The sequence below is a fragment of the Mustelus asterias genome, chromosome 14, assembly GCF_964213995.1.
Source record: "Mustelus asterias chromosome 14, sMusAst1.hap1.1, whole genome shotgun sequence".
Taxonomy (NCBI): domain Eukaryota; kingdom Metazoa; phylum Chordata; class Chondrichthyes; order Carcharhiniformes; family Triakidae; genus Mustelus; species Mustelus asterias.
Window position 1 is genome coordinate 60,575,765 of NC_135814.1, and position 26,653 is coordinate 60,602,417.

The following is a 26,653-nucleotide window of genomic DNA, read 5'->3' on the forward strand; positions in this document are numbered from 1 at the left end:
CCTGCCCGACTCTCCCGCCCTCCCCTTCCCTGCCCGACTCTCCCGCCCTCCCCTTCCCTGCCCGACTCTCCCGCCCTCCCCTTCCCTGCCCGACTCTCCCGCCCTCCCCTTCCCTGCCCGACTCTCCCGCCCTCCCCTTCCCTGCCCGACTCTCCCGCCCTCCCCTTCCCTGCCCGACTCTCCCGCCCTCCCCTTCCCCCCCCCCGACTCTCTCGCCCTCCCCTTCCCCCCCCCGACTCTCTCGCCCTCCCCTTCCCCCCCCCGACTCTCTCGCCCTCCCCTCCCCTGCCCGACTCTCCCGCCCTCTTCCCTGCTCAACTCTCCCGTTCCCTTCCCGACTCTCCCCTTCGCTGCCCGACTCTCCCGCCTTCCCCCTCCCGACTCTCCCGCCCTCCCCTTCCCTGCCCGACTCTCCCGCCCTCCCCGACTCTCCCGTCCCTGCCAGACTCTCCTGCCCGACTCTCCCGCCCTCCCCCTCCCCTGCCCGACTCTCCCGCCCTCCCCCTCCCCTGCCCGACTCTCCCGCCCTCCCCCTCCCCTGCCCGACTCTCCCGCCCTCCCCCTCCCCTGCCCGACTCTCCCGCCCTCCCCCTCCCCTGCCCGACTCTCCCGCCCTCCCCCTCCCCTGCCCGACTCTCCCGCCCTCCCCCTCCCCTGTCCGACTCTCCCGCCCTCCCCCTCCCCTGCCCGACTCTCCCGCCCTCCCCCTCCCCTGCCCGACTCTCCCGCCCTCCCCCTCCCCTGCCCGACTCTCCCGCCCTCCCCCTCCCCTGCCCGACTCTCCCGCCCTCCCCCTCCCCTGCCCGACTCTCCCGCCCTCCCCCTCCCCTGCCCGACTCTCCCGCCCTCCCCCTCCCCTGCCCGACTCTCCCGCCCTCCCCCTCCCCTGCCCGACTCTCCCGCCCTCCCCTGCCCGACTCTCCCGCCCTCCCCCTCCCCGACTCTCCGGCCCTCCCCCTCCCGACTCTCCGACCCTCCCATGCCCGACTCTCCCGCCCTCCCCCTTCCCTGCCCGACTCTCCCGCCCTCCCCCGCCCTCCCCCTCCCCTCCCCCTCCCCTGCCCGACTCTCCCGCCCTCCCCTTCCCTGCTCAACTCTCCCGTTCCCTTCCCGACTCTCCCCTTCGCTGCCCGACTCTCCCGCCCTCTCCCTCCCGACTCTCCCGCCCTCCACTTCCCTGCCCGACTCTCCCGCCCTCCCCCTCCCCTGCCCGACTCTCCCGTCCTCCCCCGCCCGACTCTCTCGCCCTCCCCCGCCCGACTCTCCCGCCCTCCCCCTCCCCTGCCCGACTCTCCCGCCCTCCCCCGCCCGACTCTCTCGCCCTCCCCCTCCCCGGCCCGACTCTCCCGCCCTCCCCCTCCCCTGCCCGACTCTCCCGCCCTCCCCCTCCCCTGCCCGACTCTCCCGCCCTCCCCCTTCCCTGCCCGACTCTCCCGCCCTCCCCCTTCCCTGCCCGACTCTCCCGCCCGACTCTCTCGCCCTCCCCCTCCCCTGCCCGACTCTCCCGCCCTCCCCCTCCCCTGCCCGACTCTCCCGCCCTCCCCCTCCCCTGCCCGACTCTCCCGCCCTCCCCCTCCCCTGCCCGACTCTCCCGCCCTCCCCCTCCCCTGCCCGACTCTCCCGCCCTCCCCCTCCCCTGCCCGACTCTCCCGCCCTCCCCCTTCCCTGCCCGACTCTCCCGCCCTCCCCTTTCCCTGCCCGACTCTCCCGCCCGACTCTCTCGCCCTCCCCCTCCCCTGCCCGACTCTCCCGCCCTCCCCCTCCCCTGCCCGACTCTCCCGCCCTCCCCCGCCCGACTCTCTCGCCCTCCCCCTCCCCTGCCCGACTCTCTCGCCCTCCCCCTCCCCTGCCCGACTCTCCCGCCCTCCCCCTCCCCTGCCCGACTCTCCCGCCCTCCCCCTTCCCTGCCCGACTCTCCCGCCCTCCCCTTCCCTGCTCAACTCTCCCGTTCCCTTCCCGACTCTCCCCTTCGCTGCCCGACTCTCCCGCCCTCCCCCTCCCGACTCTCCCGCCCTCCACTTCCCTGCCCGACTCTCCCGCCCTCCCCCTCCCCTGCCCGACTCTCCCGCCCTCCCCCTTCCCTGCCCGACTCTCCCGCCCTCCCCCTTCCCTGCCCGACTCTCCCCCCCTCCCCCTCCCCTGCCCGACTCTCTCGCCGTCCCCTTCCCTGCCCGACTCTCCCGCCCTCCCCTCCCCTGCCCGACTCTCCCGCCCTCCCCTCCCCTGCCCGACTCTCCCGCCCTCCCCTCCCCTGCCCGACTCTCCCCTTCCCCGCCCGACTCTCTCGCCCTCCCCCTCCCCTGCCCGACTCTCCCGCCCTCCCCTTCCCTGCTCAACTCTCCCGTTCCCTTCCCGACTCTCCCGCCCTCCTCCTCCTGACTCTCCCACCCTCCCCTTCCCTGCCCGACTCTCCCGCCCTCCCCTTCCCTGCTCGACTCTCCCGCCCTCCCCTTCCCTGCCCGACTCTCCCGCCCGACTCTCCCGCCCTCCCCTTCCCGACTCTCCCGCCCTCCCCTTCCCTGCCCAACTCTCCCGTTCCCTTCCTGACTCTCCCCTTCGCTGCCCGACTCTCCCGCCTGCCCCCTCCCTGCTCGGCTCTCCCGCTCTCCACTTCCCTGCCCCACTCTCCCCTTCCCCACTCTTCCCTTCCGGACTCGCCCGCTCTCCCCTTCCCTGCCCAACTCTCCCGTTCCCTTCCCGACTCTCCCCTTCGCTGCCCGACTCTCCCGCCCGCCCCCTCCCTGCTCGGCTCTCCCGCTCTCCACTTCCCTGCCCCACTCTCCCCTTCCCCACTCTTCCCTTCCGGACTCACCCGCTCTCCCCTTCCCTGCCCGGCTCTGCCGCCCTCCCCGGCTCTGCCGCCCTCCCCTCCCCGACTCTCCCGCCCTCCCCTTCGCAGGCCAAGTTTTCTGTTTACCCCTTCCCTATCAGACTCTCCCTCTAACTCCTTCCTTCATGAGTTTCCCATTCACCACTCTCACTCTTGAACCCTCACTGGAAGAACGGAAGAGGCCTTTCCAAATTGGCTCCAATTAGATTTCCCACACTCCAGCGGCCCCTATTCAAAATGATGCTAAAGCTAATGTCCCAATACTATGAATATATACCGGCCCCATTATATCTGCAACAATAATACAAAAAACACTGAACGAGGCAATGTGAAACACGGACTTACTCTAGTACCATTTAGATCATATTGCCTCTCCAAGTAGTTTCTCCCAAAGTATGTCACTTCACATTTAACCTGTACATTTAAATACTTCTGTGTCCACCCCATTTCACCAGTCCATGTTCTCCTGATGACTGCTACTATCATGTTTACTATGTTGACAAATTTTATATCTTTGAGAAGGTGACCAAAGAGGTGGATGAGGGTAAAGCGGTTGATGTGGTGTATATGGATTTCAGCAAAGCGTTTGAGAAGGTTCCCCATGGTAAGCTTTTGCAGAAAATACAGACACATGGGATTGAGGGTGATTTAGTGGTTTGGATCAGGAATTGGCTAGCTGTAAGAAAACAGAGGGTGGTGGTTGATGGGAAATATTCATCCTGGAGTTCAGTTACGAGTGGTGTACCGCAAGGATCTGTTTTGGGGCCACTGCTGTTTGTCATCTTTATTAATGACCTGGATGAGGGCGTGGAAGCATGGATTAGTAAATTTGCGGATGACACTAAAGTCGGTGGAGTTGTAGACAGAGCGGAGGGAAGTGGCAGGGTACAGAGGGACATAGATAAGCTGCAGAGCTGGGCTGAGAGGTGGCAAATGGAGTTTAATGTGGAAAAGTGTGAGGTGATTCACTTTGGAAGGAGTAACAGGAATACAGAGTACTGGGCTAATGGTAAGATACTTGGTAGTGTGGATGAACAGAGGGATCTGGGTGTCCATGTGCATAGATCCCTGAAAGTTGGCACCCAGGTTGATAGGGTTGTTAAGAAGGCGTACGGTGTGTTAGCTTTTATTGGTAGAGGGATTGAGTTTCAGAGCCAGGAGGTCATGCTACAACTGTACAAAACTCTGGTGTGGCTGCATTTGGAGTATTGCGTACAGTTCTGGTCGCCGTATTATAGGAAAGATGTGGAAGTGTTGGAAAGGGTGCAGAGGAGATTTACCAGGATGTTGCCTGGTATGGTGGGAAAATCGTATGAGGAAAGGCCGAGGGGCTTGAGGTTGTTTTCGTTAGAGAGAAGAAGGTTAAGAGGTGACTTAATAGAGGCATACAAGATGGTCAGAGGATTAGATAGGGTGGATAGTGAGAGCCTTTTTCCTCGGATGGTGATGGCGAGCAAGAGGGAACATAGCTTTAAATTGAGGGGTGAGAGATATAGGACAGATGTTAGAGGTAGCTTCTTTACTCAGAGAGTAGTAAGGGCGTGGAATGCCCTGCCTGCAGCAATAGTGGACTCGTCAACATTAAGAGCATTCAAATGGTTATTGGATAAACATATGGATGATATTGGAATAGTGTAGATTAGAGGGGCTTTAGATTGGTTCCACTGGTCGGTGCAACATCGAGGGCCGAAGGGCCTGTACTGCACTGTAATGTTCTATGTTCTATCATTTGTGTAAGAACGCCAAGTATCTCAGTATGCTTTTCCAGAATGCAAGTACTTGATTAGATCTTGCAAATTATCCACCTCCTTTAGTGTTTGAATAAAAAGAAAATAAGGGAAGTAATAAAACGAAGTTCTGCATGGTGAGACACAGAAGGCAAAGTTCTGACCTTAACTCCCAAGGGGATTGGTAATATCATATCTGTTATATTATTTGTTTTAACTTGTTCAAGTAAATCACGGATAGATGGATTCCTGATCGGTAAGGGAATTAGGGGTTATGAGGATCAGGCGGGTAAGTGGAACTGATCCACTTCAGATCAGCCATGATCTTATTGAATGGCGGGGCAGGCTCGAGGGGCTAGATGGCCTACTCCTGCTCCTATTTCTTATGTTCTTAAGTACTGGACTGTTCTTGAACTTGTGGATTATTTTGGTTATCAGTCAGCTTGTTAACTCTGAGTGCAAGGTGTTCTTTTAAATAAATTAAAACATACTCACTGCACCTTATATTAATTCGATCTCCTTTGGAATCTTTAACCTCCGTAAACTTCAAACTTGTACTTAGAGTGCGTTGATAATTGGGCTTTCCCCCAGTTGAAACCTTCCCATCTTGCTATAACATGGCCCACTCAAATTACCATGTGGGCAGCATAAGCATCATCACCAAATTACATCTTGGTTCCTTCAATATTTCTCTTCTCTTTCGCTGCCCACTCGTACATTACCTTGTTCCACCACCCCCCCTATTCTAAGACCTTCAAGTCCCCCAAGCCTCAACCTGGTTTTCTCACTCGGGTATCTTCACTCTTTTCCCTCCTTTGCATCGTCAGCAATCCAATCTCCATCTCAGCTCTCCTTGCACTCTCGCCTCACCACACTGCCCTCTATCCTCCTTAATCTTTCCTTCCAAATAAAATTTCCAGCTCATATTCAGAGCCACCCATTCAAAGTTCATTCATTAGTGTCACAAGTAGGTTTACGTTAACACTGCAATGAAGTTACTGTGAAAATGCCCTAGTTGCCACGCTAGCATCGGTCATAATCTGGAAGGTAAGCTCATCTCTGACTACTTCTTTGCAGCTCTCATCATTAAAACTCCCTTGTGTTCTTCCCTGATTAAAAAAAACACTCCTCTCCCGCTTACCCGCTCTCCAAGGTGAACCCTCTGCTTAAATAACGAAGATCTTTGGGTAAGCATTCTCCAAGGCAGCCTTCACGACACACGACAACACAGAATTGCTGAGCAGAAACTGATAGCCCAAGTTCCGCACACGAGGACGGCCTCAACCGGGATCTTGGGTTCATGCCACATTATCTGTAACCCCCACGACTTGCCTGGGCTTGCAAAATCTCACTAAGTGTCCTGGCTGGAGACGATACACATCTCTTTAACCTGTGCTTAACCCTCTCTCCGCTCACATTGTCTGTACCTTTAAGACTTGATTACCTGTAAAGACTCGCATTCCAACCATTATCTTGTAAATTGTGTTCGTCTCTATATATGCCCTGTTTGTGAACACAACTCCCACTCACCTGATGAAGGGGCAGTGCTCCGAAAGCTTGTGGCTTGTGCTACCAAATAAACCTGTTGGATTTTAACCTGGTGTTGTGAGACTTCTTACTATTCTTTCTGCACACATCGTATACCAGAGGTCCTTGTAATGAACAACGGGACCCCATTTACCAGTGGAGAGTTTCAAACCTCTAAACACAAAAGGAGTGAGGCACGACCACATGGCACCCGGTCATCCATCTTCAAATGGCCTGGCTCAGCGAGCAGTCCAGGTATTCAAGAACAACATGAAAAAACAAATAACAGGCTCTTTTGAAACGAAGCCTGCACGTTTCCTTTTCAATTATAGAACGACACTGCACATGATGGGCTACTGATCGGCTGACGCCTTCGGACCAGGCTTAACCTCACTTTTCTCAAATCTGAGCGGCAAAGTCAAAGAAAAACAAGAATCCCAAAAAAAGGGGCCATGGTGGACAGAAGCCTGATAGGTCTTTGAAACAGGGTGACACCGTTCATGTACAGAATTTTGGAGATGGCGCCCCATAGATCCCAAGATTTGTGCTCTCAAAAACTGGACCAATATCATACACTGTGGAGACTGGGGAGAAGACAATAAAAAACCATGTTGATCACCTCCGCCGTCAGGAACCTCCACATGGACAACTGCTGCACCAGACACGCCACCAAAGGCACCTTACACATTGGCTCGCGGACAGGAAAATCCACTCATAGTAAGCCAAAGAGAGATCTACGAGGATTCAGCCTCAGAGATGGTCCTGGATGGCCATCTCTGACTTCGCCGCCGCAGCACAGTCAGAGATGGCCACCGAGGACGAACTCTTTGCCGTGGCCCTTCAACATTCCACAAGGAAGAGACATTCACCCACTCAGTGTCCACACCCCGACCAGCCCGCTTCCTGAGTTATTAGGTATGAAGTGCTCACCAGGTGTGTGTGTGAAGCTGGCATTGGACAATAATAGTTTTTCCACCTGATTTACTCCCCCACCACTGTGACTAAGCGTGCCCATCACTTCTACAGTCATTTCCCCACCTCAATATGACTGGGGGTCTGATACCTGCCCTAGAGGCCACTGAGAATCATTTTAAGTAATGCAGGCTCCTCTACTTCTTGGGCACTCTTTAAAGTCATTCCCCCAATTGCAGCTGGATTACAAGCCAATTTCAAGAAAGGAAATCAGTGCTAAAGTCCTCACATTCAGAGTAAGATGGTAATGACGTCCTGAGGAATTAGAAGGGGCTTGGGTTAGAAGGAACATAGGAACACACGGAAACAGATGTATTGGAATATCAGAGTATTAGGAATGGATCTGAGAGGGAGTAAGAGCACAAATATGATGGTAATAATGAAGAAAAACAAACAGATGAAGATATTGAGGCCTGGCAGTGATGCACCAATTCAGCATTGATGAAAGTGTGATTTCATATTTTGACACTGTTGCTATCAGGGAGTGATACTGGAGGGTGATGTTTGTATCTGGAAGCATTGCAAAAGGAGATCTGGGAGTGACATTTCAGGATTTAGGAGGTACGGGTACCAGGGTGTAATGAGTGTGAGATGTTAGGATGTGAACATGCGTAGAAAGGCAGAAGAAATAAAAAAAGTTCTGGGAATTTTTAAAATTCATTTATGGAATGTCAGCATCACTGGCTCGGCCAGCATTAATTGCCCATCCTAACTCATTAGAATAATAATAATTCCTATTCTTATAAGAATAAGAACTAGGAGCAGGGGTAGGTAATTTAGCCCCTCAGGCCAGTTCTGCCATTTAATACAATCATTGCTCATCTCATCTCAGCCTTAACTCCACTCTCCTGCCTGTTCACCATTCAAGCCTTTCAAACCTTTACCAATTAAAAATCTGTCCACCTCTTCCTTAGATTTACTCAATGCCCCGGCATCCACCATGCTCTGGGGTAATGAATTCCACAGACTCTCGACCCTTTGAGAGAAGTAATTTCTCCTCATCTCTGCTCAAATCTGCCACCCCTTACCCCAAAACTATGACCTCTAGTTCTAGATTGCCCTACAAGAGGAAACATCCTCTCCATGTCTACTTTGTCAATCCCGTTTATCATTTTATACACCTCAATTAGAACCCCCCTCATTCTTCTGAACTCTGGGGAATATAGGCCAAAACTGCCCAATGTCTCTTCATAAGACAAATCCCTCTTCGCTGGAATCAATCTTTTCAACCTCCTCTGAACAGCCTCCAATGCAACTACATCCCTCCTCAAGTAACTACATCCCTCCTCAATATTCGAAGTGCGATCTCACTAATGCTTTGTACAGTAGCAGCAACACTTCACTACTTTTATATTCTATTCCGTGAGCAATAAATGCCAAGATTCTATTTGCCTTCTTTATTACCTGTTGTATCTGCATACTAGTTTTCTGCAATTCATGCATCAGGACACCTGATCTCTCTGCACCAAAACACTCCCAAGTTTCTCTCCATTTAGATAATAATTTGCCTTTGTATTTTTCATACCAAAATGGATAGCCTTATGCTTATCAACACATTAAACTTAATCTGCCAAATTTTGCCCCATTCACTTAACCTATCCATATCCATTTGTAAATTTCTTGTTTCATTATCGCAACTTACTATCCCATCTATTTTAGTGTCACCTGCAAATTTGGCTCTGGTACCTATTATCCCTGATCCAAGTTATTAATATAGATTGTAAACAGTTGGGGCCCAAGGAACGAATCCTTTGGCATCCCACTCATCACATCTTGTCAACCAGAAAAAGTTCCATTTATCCCAAATTCTCTTTCCGTTGGTTAGCTAATCTTCTATCAAGCTAAAGAAAATTACCCTAATCGTATGTGAACTAACCTTTTATTTGGCATCTTATCAAATGCCTTCTGGAAGTCCAGATATCTATATCTACAGGATTCCCATTATACACCTTGCTTGTTACATCTTTGAAGAACTCAAGCAAATTAGATAAACATGATTTATCCTTCATCAAACCATGCTGACTCTGATGGATTGCATTTTGACTTTCTAAATGTCCTGTTATTACTTCCTTAATAATGAATTCCAACAATTTCCCAATGACAAATGTTAAATTAATTGGTCTATAGTTTCTTACATTTGGAGTTTATTAGTCACAAGTAAGGCTTACATTAATGCTGCAATGACATTATTGTGAAGTTCCCCTAGTCGCCACACTTTGGTACCTGTTCAGGACAATGCACCTAACTTTGCCTCCTTCCCTGTTTGATCAAGAGCTTTACATTAGCAACTTTTCCATTCTTCCAGAACTTTTCCCGTACCTCCAACGCCACTTCCTTTAAGACCCTAGGATGTAGGCCATCAGGCCCTGGGGACTTGCTTGCCTTCAATCCCAATAGTTTGCTCTAGTGATGATGATAGTTCAAAGTTCCCCCCTTTCCAACTGCGCTGCCTTCTTGAACTGCTGATGTCCTTTGGTGTAGTTGCCACAACAGTGCTGTTAGGGAAGGAGATCCAGGATTTTGACCCAGCAACAGTGAAGGAACAGTGACATATATCCAAGTCAGGATGGAGAGTGGCTTGGAGGGAACTCACCAGGTGGTGGTGTTCCTATGTGTCTGCTGCCATTGTTCTTCAAGATGGTAGCAGTCATGCCAAGGAGCGTTAATGAGTTTCTGCAGTGCATCTTGTAGATGGTACACACTGATGCCAATGTGCATCAATGGTAGAAGAAATTTGTGGCAGGGGTGCTAATCAAGCGGGATGTTTTGTCCTGGATGGAATCGAGCTTCTTGAGTGTTGTTGGATCTACACTCATCCAGACAAACGAAGGGCATGCTATCACACTCCTGACTTGTGCATTGTAGATGCTGGACAGGCTTTGGGGAGACAGGAGAGGAGTTACTCCCTGCAAGATTTTTAGCATCTGACAGCACGGTGCCACAGTGGTTAGCAGTGCTGCCTCACAGCGCCAGGGACTCGGGCTCGATTCCCGACTTGGGTCACTGTCTGTGCAGAGTCTGCACGCTCTCCGTGTCTGCGTGGGTTTCCTCTGGGTGCTCCGGTTTCATCCCACAATCCGAAAGACATGCTGGTTAAGTACATTGGCCATGCCAAATTCTCCCTCAGTGTACACCAACAGGTGCCGGAGTGTGGTGACTAGGGGATTTTCACAGTAACTTCATTGCAGTGTTAATGTAAGCCTACTTGTGCCACTAATAAATAAACTTTTAAGCTTTGTAATCACAGCATTTATATGGCTGCAATAACACAGCAATAGAATAGATTTATCAGAGGTGGGGGAATTTAAGTGCAACAAAATATGAAAAAAATGGAGAATAGTAACACAGCATGAAGCAGGATCACAGGTGGCAAGAGGAGAAAATACACTGACATTCAGAACAGAAGAAATAACAGGTGGCACACGGAGGGGAAATTAATATCACTTAGGAAAGAAACAGCAAAAGGTATTAGGATATATGGAGGGAAAGGCACAGGAGCTCAGATTAGATAAGAGCAGGGAATGTTAGGAGGGAGTAATACACAAAGGTTAGCCATGGTAGGAGAAATGTGATGGGGAGAAATTAAAGATTGTAGGGAACACTAAAGCAGGGAATACAAACAGGGGTGGAATAGAATCCTTCCCCTCTTTCCTTCAGAAAATGTAATAATGAACATGATAAAACACACTTGTTTTCCATAAACATTGCAATTTAAATAATAAATACCTTCTCATAGTAGGATTAGCCTAGAGATAAAATCTTATGGTATAATTTTTAATATTATGTTTGTTAGTCTAGCTTTAAGAATTGTCATGAGTTAGCAACATTGCACTGAACATTTCTGGAAACGGAGAAGTTCCAAGTTAATACAATAAAATGAAATCTATGATACTACTGACTAGTTTTACTTGTAATAAATCGAATTTGCAATTTATAGTATGTCACAAAATTATAATGTTTATCCTTCTGCTATATTGAAGCCAAGAAAATGTGATGCGGCATCAGTTCAGTTATCCAATTACAATAAAAAGGGTTTGGGTTCAAGTCACGAACAATGTTCATCACCAGATATGTACATAAAAGATCACACTCTTGTTTGCAGAGAGCAATTGCTCATTTTTGGGAGTGGCCTTTGTTGCTCTGCTCAAATCTGTTGAGGCCCAAAAACCATAACTATTGCTCATTCATTAGAAAAAAATATTTGTAGCCAAATAAAATCGCTGACCCAAAAGCCTGATGATATTTCTTACTTCTACAAAACAAAGAGTGATGTAATTGAGGTTGACAATTGAATCCATTGTATTTACTACCATAAGGTTAATTTTGTTAGTACTACAGTTCAGATAATTAATGAAGCACTGCTTCTTATGTGCACAAACAGAATTTATGGTCACTAATTTCCCCATTGAGAGACACAATGGATCCTCCAAACCTCAACAGATTCCTGCATCTTCATAAACACTGAAGTGTTTGACTTAGTTCAAAATGCTACATGAAGACCAATGTTGAAAAGTCATTAGGAGGTGGAATTTTGGCAAACAGCTGTGGATACTAAGCAGCCAAGAACTCATGCAGCTCAAAGTTTCCCAGCACTAAGGCACAACGGCCAAGTATGCAAAACTTGGCCCGATGTATCAAAACTTCAAGTCGAAAACAAAATAAATCTCTTTCTTCTGTTTTTACAGCCCTCGTAACAAAGAGGAAACATTTATACGAATTTCACATTGTAACCTAATTGGTATGTTTTCAATAAGCTGAAAAAAGATAAGTAGACTCAAAAATTCCATGGGACGAAAAAATGATTACATGTTCAGTAATCATAAAACTTTTCATATTCCGTCAAATATTCAGGTGTCCAGTTTCTTTGTACAACCTTATTCTGAAGAACACCAATTTTACTAACATATTCGTATTTGAGGAATGTGGTAACATGTCTTTTGCACCATCATGTATATTTTAATAGAAATGAATAAATTTAGAACAGACTAACATTGACAACTAAATCTTGATATCGTGTGAAGTGAGTTACGTGCATAACTATCAGGTGTCAAGAAACTTCACCTGCAGCATCAGTACAACCGTCTTCACCACATTCCATTGAGATTTCCGTCCATCCACAATAACTGTAAAACCCCTGGCTTTACACTTATCGCTGCAAGAAAAGAAAAGTCAACTTGAAAACAGAAGATCAAATAAAAAGAATCACAAATATAGTTAGACCCAGAACTAAAAACCATATGTAACATATTAAAACATTTTCTGGAGCTTCAATGTATCTTTTAACGAATTGGTAACGTGAGCAACAATCACAAAAATCCCTTGCCAAAACCAGTTCTGGGAATCCAAAAACTGTATAACAGCCACTTGAAGAAAATATATGGACAAATTAAGTGTCAATTATGAGTACAAGGCCTGAGTTTTAAAACATAGAGATATACAAAGTCTTTTAACTCAACATACAATTGGGAATTGGATCATTGTACAATGACTAAATTTAGGGTGATAAATTAGTCTAAACAAATGATCTTACCATCTCCTGAGTCACTTTCTTCGCATTTATCTTCAAATTAATTAAATTATTTCACAACAGGAAGTAATTTATTAGGTTTTACCTATACCTTCAAATTCAATGAAATCATGGATCCATTAGTACCAAAAGTAAACTCAACTTTCTGGTAAACTCAATGAAGGATTTTCTCTTACCAATTCACAATTCTATAGCCACAGACAATCTTGGATTTCTTCATATGCAGCACTCCAAAGACATGGGGAGACTGTTAACCTACTCATCAAACCTCATTTCAGGCTCACCAAACCCTTGTAAAATTGCTGGCTATGGAAATCAGGGGAAAAACTCTCATTGGTTGGAATCATATCCAAAATAAAAGATGATGGGGGTGGTTGTTGGAGACCTGTCACCACAGGCCAAGGACATTGCTGTAAGGGTTCCTCAGTAAGGTGTTCTAGGCACAGCCATCTTCAGTTGCTTCATCAATGACCTTCCCTCCATCCCAAGGTCAGAAGTGGGGACAATCACTAATGATTGCTTGGTGTTCAGTTACATTCATAACTCCTTAGATAATTAAGCAGTCAGTGCCTGGATGCAACAGACCTTGACAGCACTGTGACTTCACTGAAAAGTGGCATGTAGGTAATAACCACTTCCAATAAGGGATCCTAAACACCTTACTTTGACATGGATTGGCTGAATCCCCCACCATTAACATCCCTGGGATCACCGTTGACCAGAAACTTAACTGGACCAGCAACATCAACATTGTGGCTAAATGAGCAAATCAGAGACTGGTTATTCTGTGGTGAATAACTCATCTCCTGACTGCCCTCAGCCTTTCCATTATTTACACAATACAAGGAGTATGATGGAATACTCTTCACTCCCCTTGATTAGTGTAGCAACAGAACAACTTATATTTATATCGCACCTCCAATGTAATGAGATATTCCAAGGCATTTCAAGTAGCATAAAGAAGCAAAATTGGACACCAAGTGAAATAAGATAACATTATGGCAGCTAGTCAAAAGAGATAAGTGTCAAGGAGCACCTGAAAGAAGAGTGGAGGGGCAGAGAGGTTTAGGGCAATGCTATGTGATATAAATTGATGGCTAATCACAGAGGTGGCTGTGGTCAGACCGTTTTAGCCACATGCTCCAATGTTAATTTAAAAACAAAGCCTTGTATACCATACGTGTAAATTTACTTTGTACATGTATTGATGAAATCCGTGGTTTCAAAGCTTGTAATTGAGACAGGTTTTCCTTTTCAATTAGGGTCGAAGATGGAAATAAAGGGAATTGATCCCCAGTTTCTAAGAAAATTTAAGACTGAAACTGAGATTGGAAACCAAGTCTTCTCGGAACACTGAAACGGGTTGAAACGATATGAAAAGGACATACAGCCAAGGTCCCAGTGATGCAGCACAGGTAGGCTGAAAGCGACAATGACTTGACCTAGAAGCTAAGAATATGCAAATATACAGTTGCTGCAGCTGTTTCCATAACTTGTGGATAACACTGGTGGATATATATCATCCAGGCCATCATAAGCAAGTTTGAGGAGTTCTGCAGACATGCACCCATTTTTGGTGAAGACCATGCCCACAGAACCCTGAGTTGATTGTGTGCTGCTGTTGGAGATCAAGCTACATCCTAGGAAAAAAAGCGAGCTAAAATTCTTCGTGAGGAAGACAAAATTTTGAACTACTTTCTGACTGAAATTAATGGCATATATGCTGAGTGAACTGCTGAGCCAATTTGACTTAGTTGTGTCTGCTATTGAATGTATAATTTATAATCAATCACAACTTGGCTGTTAATTCAGCTTTAACCTTTTCAGGTTTTAGAGTATAGGAGATAGTATTTAGTGTTTGTTTTGTCTGACTCTTGTTTTGTAAAAAATCTTGTTTTCAGCTGTAGTTTTGTGATCAAATCAAATATACTCCAGGTTTACTTTGCACAATTCCACATTAGCATTATCATCTTGTGTTTTCATGAACGCTTTCACTTCTACTTCAACAATTAATTGCTGTATTCCAAAAACACCATGAGCCAAATGGTAATTCTGAACCTAAAAATAACAATATCAATAACTCTATTTAATGCTTGACAGAAAGTTAAACCATCAAACTATTTTAAATTCTGTCAGACATTGTAAACAATAATCAAGGCCCATAGCAATAAAGGATGAAGCTGGCTAAAATAATCTTTGCCACATTATCAAGGTTGTTAATCTCTTGTGCATTAAGAGTCTTCTACCATTTTCAAAATACACTTATTATTTTGGGTATTCGTCTTCAAAAATTATGTTTTGTAAATTTCTGTTTCTACATATTCAGTAGAATCAGACAGATCCAAATTAAAAGGAATTTACTTTTTTTTACTGCATTCTTCAAGTTAGTGGCTTAGTCTGAGCACTCTGTTAATAATTAGGCTTCTCTTCATAGTGACCACCACATTGGGCTGACCTTGCATCCACTGCTTTGCCCTTATCTTTTAGTGCTTACAATAATGTTGACATTAGTTAATGTCAAGCGTGACCCTATTCGACAAATGTCAAATACTTGCGATTCTTCCTCTTTGGGATCACCAATCTCCCCACTCCCCACTAAGTGTTCCAAGTCAATTATGGTCACAACCAGGCAACACCCTATTTCATTCCCAGCTCCAGAATACTCAGAATGTTGCAACCACACTGCTGCAATTGCCAGCCAGCTAATACACTGAAATACCCCTCCCCTCCACGAGGCTGTCTTCCTGTCTATTTCCATCTCTCAATATTTTTGGGAGAATCCTGGAGTAAGTCCACAATTCGTGTGAAAATGGAACTAACTCCCACCGATTTATTTAGTGTGATTTTCAGATTGAATCTCTGACATTCTGTGCATCACAGAGTGCCCTAGCAGGATTCCCTCTGAACCTATTCCCTTGGGAGAGGACAACAGTATAGCGCTGAGTGGGCCACTGCGCATGCGCTGCTCTGTCAGCGCCGAGATCGGCATATGCCCAGTGGCCCCATATTGCCGGCCAACCCAGCAATCTCCCCCATCGCTGGCCTTGCAGCACCCCCCACCTGGTCGCTGGCCTCCCAGACCTCTCCGGGCAAGACCCAGTGTCTCCGCCAGCCTTGATCTCCCGATCCACCCCCCCCCCCCACCCCCCCCGGAATACAGAGTGGCGGCTGGACCCCCTCGCCCCCACCTGCCCCCCTTGACACTGCCTAATGCCCAGTGGGCAGTGCCAGTTTGCTCCTTGGGTAGCGCTATGCAAAGGCCAGCCCCCCTCATCCCTGACCTCAGGGGGGCTTCAATGGCCTCTTCACTCCAGCGGGGGTCGGTGGTCACCTGTTGCCCATAAGTGGGAAAGTGGGAAGCAGTTGTAAACCCCGAGGGAGTGAACCACTCCCAGTCAGGACGGGGGAGAGGCTAGGAGGCCTGGGGACTTCAGATTTCTGGTGCAGTGCTGATTACTCTGCAAATCTTCGGCTGGGATAACCCAGCATGAAGCCCGCGAAACGGCCTCTGCTGATGTCTCCCAACCCGCTGCGCTGCTGGGAGAACCCTACCCCCTTCCTACAAGCTCAAAACCCTCTCTGCCCTTGAACAGAAAATTAATCCTGAATCACCTGAGGCTGGGGGTCTTTTCCAATAAAGCAGAAGTGCTCTATCTGTTACACCCTACTTCCAGGTTCCTTTCTCCTAACGTTTCATTCCCCTTCCCTATAATCTTCTAACATTCCACCTCCCAGCAACTCGCCCTTTGCCAGACCCGAAGACAACACTTGGTCAAGTGATCTATGGATTCACATAAAAAGTCTAAAATGCAGGTTCAGTATAATCAGTACGTTATGGATGTATGGCAGGGTCTGACATATGCCTGTTTGGCACCATCGCAGAATGCAGACAGAAAAAAGCGTAAAGTTTCCTGTGAGGATGCAAATCAAAGTTGCTATCAAAATAACACCCATTCTGTTGAGTTTTGCATAAAACCTCCCTGCCAGGCTCAGTTGCATACAGGGTACAAAGTGTTAGAATGGGCAATTTTGTTTTTTTTCTTGTGAAGTTGGGGAGTAAAAGCTATCTGAAGGACCACATTTTAAAAGACGTCATTAATTCATTAGTTCACAAGATGATGCTATGCCACAAGAAATTCAATGACTCTACCTGAGCACTGTAACTAAGACACTCACCAAGCTCTCCCTTTCATCCTCACCCATCATGGAGACTGCCTCACTCGTGTCTCTTAAGCAGATCCTGATGAACTGTGAGCTTGCAGTGAATGCCGCTAGAAAGATTCAGACCAGCTGTCCCACACTTTCAAACAACCACAATTTTCTCTCCCTTTGACTTTGCAGGACAAAATGGCACACAACACCCAGGAGGAGAAGGCAAGAAATTGGCAATGCCTGGTGGGGTTTGAGAGGAGGAGTGGGGTGGGAGGGTCCTATACCTGCTGTAGTTTACATTAGGATTCAGATCAATTCATTTTCGTTATTGTAAATAGTCGTTTACACTTCTAGAAAGAGTGTAACATTGCCATATTCTCTGTTTGTATCAAACTGCATTACTTAGAGTCTATTTAGAGTCTTATAAGAATTTGTTCAACTGTTCAAATTTTAAAGAAACATTTTCTTGTTAAAGTATAAAATCTTATGATTTTTTTGTCATACAAGAGTCAGTTGTGCCTGATTCCTCTCACTGCAACTTTGCAGAAGCACTTACTGGAGAAAAATTTATGCTACAAGCTGAATCTTGACCACCCTCTCTGTCCCTTTCCTCTGGTTCCAGCAGTCCAGAATCCTGTGTTTTGATTGAAGCCACAAAACATTATTCAGACCTTCTGTCCTATCAAAATTGTGTAGGAAACAGCACACAACAACTATTTTCACTACCCTCAATGGGAAGCACTGAAGGAGCAAGCATCTGAATCAGCCTATCGGCATCCCAATGTTCTTCGCAACGATCTCCTAGTGGACGATGTACTTGGTTGTATCTCTCCGCAGCAATGGCACAAAAAGGTATAATCAGGAATGGTAGAAAGGAATAAGCTCCATCATTGAACATCCGTTCTTACACATGTTCACAGTGCCCAAAAGCATGCATGCGATAACCAAGCTTTGGATATTCAATACATCATTGCAGACCCCTACATGCTGTGCATTCACAAGTAAAACGTGCAGCCAGGCATCCCAATCTATTTTGAATTTGTGGGAGTGGTAGCCCTTACTGATACAATGAACCATAAATTTCATAGATATAAATATATACACATATATTGTATGCTGTTATCATAGTAAATGTCCCAAGAAGCTTCATAGCAGATTGATCAGATCAAAAAATGGCACTAAGCTAATGGAGAAGTGATTAGAACAGCAGGGTGCACATTAAGGAGGGTCTTGAAGAAGGAGAAATGGACAGAGGGCATATGGGAGGGAATTCCAGAGTTTAACACCCAGGCAACTGAAGGCACAGCTGTTAGTGAATTGAGGAAATAGGAAGTGACCAAAAGGCTCGAGTTGGAGAAACAGACTTCTCAAAAGGGTTGTAAAGAAAGAAAAAGGTTACAGAAATGGGGATGATAATGCTACTGAACACAAGGATGAGCGTTTTAAAATTGAGGCTTTCAGGATCTCAGAGCTAAAGTAGATCAGCAAGCACAAAGGTGGTGTACAAACAGGGCTTGATGCATGTTAGGTGACGAGCGACAGAATTTTGGCTAATCTTAAGTTTATGGTGGGTAGAAAATGGAAGGGCAACCAAAGGAGCATGGTAATAGTCAAGTCCAGAGGTAACATAAACATGGATGACATTTTAAGCAGCTAATAGTTTGAGACAGGAGTAGAAATGGGCAATATTACAGAATTAGGACTAGCTTTTAAAACTCAAATAGGATCCACAGTCTGATTAACCACTAATGGTGACAGAGGGGTATGAAATTAGTGGCTAGGGAAGGGGTATGTGGTGGGGATTGATTACCATGACTTTGATCTTCCCAATGTTTATGTAGGGAGAGTTCTGGCTCATCCAGGACCAGATGTCAGCAAACAGTCAGGCATCAAAGAGACAGTGGAGGGTCGAGAGGTGGTGATGTAGAGCTGGATGTCAGCAAAAGAAAGGAACTTAACATCTTCAGGAGAAGAAATATGACTAAAAGTTTACTTACAGAGTTACAGGAAATATGATCATAGAAATGGTAAGCAGCTTCAGGTTTGTGTGATGTGTGTTTCCTCAGTCGCCCCTACACTTCTGGGAAACCAACAATTTTTTCGAAACTTGAAGGAGGTAAATTAAAACTGTCCACCACTCTGACTCTCAACCATATCAGCCACTTCTATCCGGACCTGCTTTGTCTGGGCAAGTGACCCCTTCCTGCCACCCTCTGTGAAGAGGACCTCTTCTCTTTCACAGTCTCGAGGAGGACCTCTGGATCCACATTCGTAAATCATGGGGCTGCCCTAGCCACGTGTAAGTTTTCACTATTCAAATAATCTGGGCCTTAAGTAGTCCTGCACGAATGCCTTGTGGATGGGCCTGTAAAGTTCAGGGCTGCGGTGACTGTAATTTCTACAGATAACGTCATTTTGTTTGAGGCTATACGTCATCTCACAGGACAAGATTTTTGTTCTGTGGAGAGGCAACGGAATGCTAGGACTTTTCCAGGTTCCAACCACTCCCTCTTCCTTCAATGGAAGCAGTCATCGGCCCTAATTTTGAGGCAGACATTGCCTTAATTAGATTGGAAACATGTTTGCCTGCTAAATAGGGGTCGCTCGGCCTGGAGAGGCGAGACAATGCAAGTACAGGTCGAACTTAAGCAGGTCATGGTAGTGGTTGGTGTTTCAGTGCTTTAACTGTTGTTGAAAGAGGTCTTAGGAGAGACAAAGGCCTGGAACACGCCTGGGGCAGCCCCATGACAGTGTTTCAACAAAGATCCTTTGGAAAGCTCTTTCAGACAACTACTGTTACACCATCTTCATATGCAATAACACCAAATAAAAGAGCATCAAGGCCAGTTCAAGCTTTATTCTTTTTCATAATGTGTTTCTTATGTCAACCTCTGCAGGGATCTTATTTGTTGTGTGTGTGTTGGGATTTTCAAAGGGATAAATCATTATAAATCGCATTTATTTAAACTGTATGTTAATCAGTTTTGCAACTTTTAAAAAAAGCTTTGTTTCATAAATCAATTTTTGTGAGTTTATTGTAAGAAGTCTTGCAATAGTAAAGGTAAACAATTGGCCATTTTGGTGAGTGAATTAAATATTCACTCAGTGTGACCTATGGAGCAGTGGACTAGATAAACTGCGCACTCTTCCCATCTTGGTTAAAACATAGAAAGGAACTGTATACCGGTGATCACAAGGTGCATGTCACTCTATATAGCCTTGACCTATATTGGTGAGTGGCACAGAGAGTGCAGAGATGTTTGGAATAGATGCCAGCTGTAACAAAACTGGTGGCCGCCTCAAGTTTTCTGAAACAACAAGCCGAGGTCGTAACTGAGGAAGATCAGTGAGCACCCCTCATCAGCACTCACTTGGTTTTTCTTAGTAAGGGGGCATGGGGCACCTGGACAGCAGACCTCTATGATAAAGACAGCCTCTGCCATAACACTGCTACAACAGTTTCTGAAGATGCCCCACTGACACCTCCGTGATGAAGGCAACCATCACGTGCATCTCAGCCACAAGCTGAAATAAATGAAAAGGCTGCCTCCATCTCCTCCGAGGGCAAGTGGAGCGCCATGTAGAAATGACTGGAAGCAGAGACCACCACTAGAGCAATGAATGGGTCACTGGGGTCTCTTCCATTTGTAAATTAGTATATTGCTACTTTTGGAACACAATGCAAAACAAGACATGTGAGCCTCTATTTATGAAAGGTGACATCGGAGAAAGGGAGTGGTTTGTGACCAATGACAGCTGGGCAGATAACATCCCTTATGGTTGGTAAGAGCTATGGTGCTCCAAGCTGTCTGTTCAAATGGAAGTGTTCTCTCAGGTAGCTCAAAGTTCCATATCATGCCATTCCTCCTGGATCAGAGGTGCTCAGCAGAAAGTGTCTGAATCGAATGATCCCTGACATTTCTGGAATCTAGACAAGACCCTCAAGTCCTGTACACCTCTGACCACCTCCCTGTGCAGCTGGGACACCACAGTGCTCTGCAACTTCTTCCTCTTCCAAGTCTTGCTCTTCTCTTCCTCTGATGAACTGTGTCCTTCCAGCACTTCACCATCTTCAAGGTCCACATCTCTTTAGAGGGCCATGTTATGAAGAATTCTGAAGATTAACAATTGAGCACAACCCTTAGAGGAGTGGACCACCGTACGCTACCCAACCAGTAAAAGCACCAGAACTGCATCATTTGAAGGCTGATGATCTGCTTAATGGTGGTCATAGTGAGCAGGTGGCTTTGCTTGCAATGCTTCTGGCTCAAGCTCTCGCAAAGGCGTATCTTTTCAAAAGGTCCCTTCAAGTGATAACCCTTGTCCCCGAGAATCCATCTACGAACTGGCATCAGACCGAAGAGCTGGGGCAGCCTGAAGTGGCAGAGGATGGAGTCATGGCAGCTGCCAGGAAAATGAGCACACATATGCGTAGAGCTTGCTTTGATCACAGATCAGCTGAATGTTGAGCGAGTGAAAGCTCTTCCACTTTCTGAATTTCACTGGACAGTCTGTCAATGCCTTGAAAGTCAGGAGTGTGAAATCGATTAGATTGGAAACATGTTTGCCTGCTAAATAGGGGTCGCTCGGCCTGGAGCAAAGGCGCGATAACGCAAGTACAGGTTGAACTTCAGCAGGTCATGGTAGTCATTACTGTGGTTGGTGCTTTAACTGTTGTTGAAAGAGGTCTTAGGAGAGACAGAGTGAAATCGATAATGGCCTGCAACTCAAGGTATCCAAAATAGCGATGAAACTAACAAGGTCACACCTGTCTGGAATTGAATGTGCTGCCCAGCGCTGGCAAAGAGGATATCAATAACCTGGGAGATGCAGTGATGCACAGCCTTGCAAGATGCCACCATGGTCCACAGCCAATTCTCAAAAGGAGATAGAAGCAAAGACGGTTACAGCCATAGTGACTTTGACGGCTACTAACAGAACATGGAGAGCAGTACTGTGAGGTCTTCGGCAATATGACCATCTGCCTGGAGACCTGCAGTCTCCTGTAGCATTGGTTCTTGTTCTTTTAAAGATAGCTCTGTCATCTGCGGTAGATCCTAAATTGACTCGTGTCTTTCCTGCCTCTCCTTGTTCTCTTTTTTACTCCTCATACCCGGGGCTCTCCCCTACATTGCTAACAGACCCAAAATTCAGTCCCCACTGCCAGCTGTTGCTTTCTTTGTGTTCAGTGGACACCTACACACCCGCCCCCTCAGATTTGGAAGACTTGGTCCTTTCTCTTATGGTCGCACAATACCAACATGTTGACAACCCCCTGACTGTTATTTGATTACTGACCACTCTTTCCTCAACTCCACTATCTTGGCTAACAACTGTATGCAAATTGCCAAATCACCCCCTGTGCCATTCAACCTTTCATGGGACCCACCTAAGTCCCCATACTGGCCAAGAATGGCTCCGTGTCTCCACCTCTTTGCACTTAGTCCAGACAGCATGTGCACTCTGCCAAAATCTGAGCATGCCCCTCAATAAACACACAATGACTTCTTTACCAAACTGAATTGCCATGGTTGGATCAAGTGGGATCTTGATGCCAAGTTCCCCCCACCCTGGTGAAATCAGCTTCCCAGTTACCACAAAAGTATGTTCATTCTCATCCACCTCTATTGGGCTGCAGAGTAACGCCAACAGTGTGGGTTCAATTCCAATCCCGGTTGAGATTATTTATGAAGACCTGCCTTCCCAACCTTGCCCCTCGCCTGAGGTGTGATGATCCTCCGGTTAAGTCACCACCCAGTCAGCTCTTCCCCGTCAAATGGGACAGCAGCCTAGAGTCACCTGGGGTTATGGCGACCTTATCTTTATCATTGGATAATTCAATGATGGTTGGTGCTTTAACTGTTGTTGAAAATTCAAACCCAATAGTCTGTCAATGGCCTCCTTTGAAAAGCAGTTATCCAACAGCTTCATAAATGTCTTATATGAGTAATGTGTTTGAAAGCAGTCTTGGCTTATAGATCTTCACTCGTCAGGCATCTTTTCTCAATTACAAGAAATTCAGTTTTATTGCTTGTGGATAGAACCATGAGGGCAAGCTGAGAGATCAACAGGTGGGTGTTAAAAATTAAAGAAATTCAGGAACACTAATTAATTCACTGAGGCCCAATTTTCCTCAATCATTTACACCACGTATTTGCTTTAGCCCACTTTTACATGCGTCTCTAGGCACAAATGCACACATATCTGAAGTAAAATCTGAGAGTCTTTTTTGCAATGATAGAGAATTCAAAAGTCTGCCTGCAGTTTTAAATTTCAACAGCATGTGTCATATCCAACATACAGTCGACAAATATGCATGAAAATTAGCTGAGAGTGAGCCAGGAGTTCTTTGCTGAATATATCATCTCTTGATGAAACACAAGTAAACCATTTATCACAAGAAAATCCCTAAACTGAATTTTAATTTTTTCCTCCTATAATACTTACAATAGATAAAAAGCATTTTATAATATTTTTGATTAATCACAAAATAATCTCAAGTGTATTGAACTCAGCTGACAGAAAGTTAAATGTCATTAGTGACAATAATTTGTACAATATAGCTAGAATATTAAATATAGCTAGAATGCATGAATCAAAGAATCACCTTGGAATGCTGAGCAAATAATCCAAAGTGACACTCAGCTCATCCATGTTCGTTTGCTCTGAGCATAATGGAATTGTCAGGATAAGGCCACTTCTTCTATCCTTGCCCCCTAAGGAGGAGACAATAACTTGCATCAGTACATCGTCATCGTGAAATCACATTAATGCATTAGATCATAAACTCAAACCCTTGTTAGGTACAGTACGATTTTCAATGACAAACTCGGTGTTCTGTATTTAAATGCTACCCAGTACATTTTAACAAGTGCAAAAGAAAGCTACCACCTCCCCATCCCAAGTCCAAATTTTGCACTAGCCTTGCCACTATTCCCACCCACTGACAGTCATTCAGCGTTTGTTTTGAACTCATCATTCCTTAATGTCGACTGTCTTCCTTATTTACAAATACTTTCATTGTAATTGAACCTATTTCAACAGTAGGAGCTTCGAATTTATCCAATTCAGTCCAACAAATTCTTCCACAAGAGCAAACGGAAATATTTCAATTAGCACTTACCAGCACACTTGCTACCAACATGTATGATTTATGTTTATCTGGCACCTTTATATGCTATTATGAGTAGGTTAGCAGGGTGAACTGTCCCACTGATGGTAAAAACTTGACCAGTAACAAATAAGGCCAGCAAAAAAAAAAATCATAGCGTCCAGATGCTTGTTTGCAGTGCAGGTTCTTATGGTTTCTCACTGGAGGCAGCGGTGTTAATTTGGAATTCTCCTTTAAGAACTGTTAGTTTTCAGCAATGAGGTCTTCTTCTGGGTTTTTGCACTAGGAATGCAAATAGGTTTAAGACAACAGATAAAAGCAAATGACTGCAGATACTGGAACCTGAAACCAAAAAAGAGAAAATGCTGGAAAATCCCAGCAGGTCTGGCAGCATCTGTAAGGAGAGAAAAGAGCTGACCTTGAGTCCAGATGACCCTTTGTCAAAGCTATGACTCTGTACCACACCTGCAGGTGGCCAACATATGTAACTCTCTTCAATGAATCCAGTTTACAAAAGTCTGCTCCTGTTTTGCATGTATTCCCATGACATTGTACTCGAACTTCTTAGGTGTGAGAATTGTCAAACTAGGGGGGGCTGTCAAAGCTTGGTAGGTTTTTGTGGTGTACCACGTCTTGAGGTGGAACAGTGAATTACTAATTCCAATGGCATGACATCAATTAGAGTGATGTGTTGTAGATTGTGTCAAGCTTCTTTAATGTCATACGAATGAAGTGAAGTGGGATGCCTTCTGTCTTACTCTCAGCTTGGACCTTGTAGATGGTGGCAAGGCTTTGAGGCATCAGGAGATGAGCAAGTCGATATAGAGTACCCAAATTCTGCCTTGCTCTCATAAAAGATGGTGTTGTGGCTGGTACATTTAAGCAATGTTATCTGCCACTTATCACACCAAGCCTGAACTTCAACCAAATCTTGTTGAAAGCTGGCATGAGTTTTTCCCTCATCAGAGATTGTGATTGGAGCACAACACTGTGGCATCATCAGCAAACAAGCTCAATAAATGAAGAGAAAAATCACAAATGTAGATGGTTAGGCCAAGGACACAGTCCTGATGATCTCATGTAGCAAATATCTGAGCTGCAATGATTAGCCATAAGCACAACCATTTTCCAAAGCATCAGGTATAACTCCCACTGGACAGCTATCCTTCAATTTTGCTAGCACTCCATGGTGCCATAATCAGTTGACTGTTGCCTTAAATTACAATTGGTTTTACTTTATTAGCAAACATCCATCAGGAAGTTTTAGGTTACTGCTTATGCAGCACAATACTGAATTCCAGAATGTGCATCCTCTTGCAATGAATTAGCACTCATATGCTATTAACTCCAGTCCATCCCATTCCTTGGCCACTGCCAAGATGAACCAGACTTATTAACTCCAGTTGAGCCTCCAACCTCATATCCTTTCAATCACCAAGACTATCTACTTCCACTTCTGCAACAATATCCATCCCCAATCCTTCCTTACCTAGTTTGCTGCTGAAACCCTCATCCATGCTTTTACCTCCAGTCTCGACGATTCCAATACTCTCTCTGCCAGTCTCATTGCTTCTTCCCACCATAAAGGTAAGCTCATCCAATAGACTATTGCTCGCATCCTACCTCGCAACAAGTTCCACACCCTTCAGACCTGCAATCGCTGATCCACACAAGCTCCTGGTTCCACAATCACTTGATTTTACAACTTTAAGCTTGGTGCCCAATTCCTCCATGGCCCCACCCTTCCCCATCTCTCTAAAATCTCATTCCACTTTGCAACTCTCCAGGTACTCTGCATTTCTCCAAATCAGGCCTCCTGTCCATTTCCACTTTACCCCACCATTGATGACTGTGCCTTCATCCATTTGTGCCCTGGACTCTTGCATTTCCTTTCTAAACCCCTCTTTAGGTACAGATTAAATTCAGTGAGCATGAATTTCTGTTCAGTGCAAGGATGGGATAAGGCTAAAGAAATTGTTCTGTGACAAAAAAAACAAGAGACTTCAGAGGGTGGGGAAAAAAAAGACTTGGAAAAAGGAGGAAAAGAAGTGGAAATAACTCGATTAGCCAAGATAGGTGGATGCATATGGAGGTGGATTGGTGGAAGAGTTTTGTGCTGACATAATGACACTGTCCTCAAATTATCCTCTAGGCAGAGGTTGTACTTCCAAGCTCTAAAAAAATGGAAATTAACAGTGACACAGTTTGGGTCTAAAAGCAGGAAACAAACAGCTATGAGGTTTTTGGTGACTCAATAGATCTACTCCATGAATCATGTAGGGAAGTATGCCAAGCAGCACACATCTGGCAAAACAACGTAGAGAATGGTTTCCCACTCCACACACACAATTAAATCAAGGATTTAAACAGTTTGGTGACTTCATCAGTAAAACTGGACATACCCTTCCTCTGAAGTTTTATTTAAGCACAAAGATGAAGTCAAAGTAAAATTGACACCAGAATTGAAAGGTGCTAAAAAAAAATCGCCCATGGCAGGATAGAGAAATAAACTTTATCTGCAATGTCATTCAACTCTACTGCACAGATTTAGTTCTAACTTTATTTGGCAGAAAGTGATGAAGGAACAAGTATATAGTACCTCAGGGAACATTTCTTTGTTTTCAAAATAATCCGATTTAATTTTACTGGTAGACTCAATGCCAAACATAGTATTTTATACAAGAGAACTACAAACAAAGAAGAATTTTGTAAAATCTGTAAACTGTAAAAATATTTGCAGAGCTTTGGCCTTTTGGGAAAAAAAGATAAATCAAGATACATCTTGCAGCCTTAAGTGACAACATGGC

The 26,653-nt window shown here is 45.7% G+C and overlaps 1 protein-coding gene across 3 annotated transcripts in view; it reads right to left on the reverse strand.

Annotated features, from left to right (window-relative positions):
• The window catches only part of sestd1 (SEC14 and spectrin domains 1), a 150,618-nt gene that overhangs the window by 78,244 nt on the left and 45,721 nt on the right, over positions 1 to 26,653 (reverse strand). For all 3 annotated transcript variants that reach the window (XM_078228494.1, XM_078228493.1, XM_078228495.1), the window contains 2 exons: positions 23,343 to 23,451; positions 12,118 to 12,208 (listed from right to left, as the gene is read on the reverse strand). In XM_078228494.1, the coding sequence (XP_078084620.1) occupies positions 12,118 to 12,208; positions 23,343 to 23,451 (200 nt within the window). The remainder of the gene's footprint in view (positions 1 to 12,117; positions 12,209 to 23,342; positions 23,452 to 26,653) is intronic.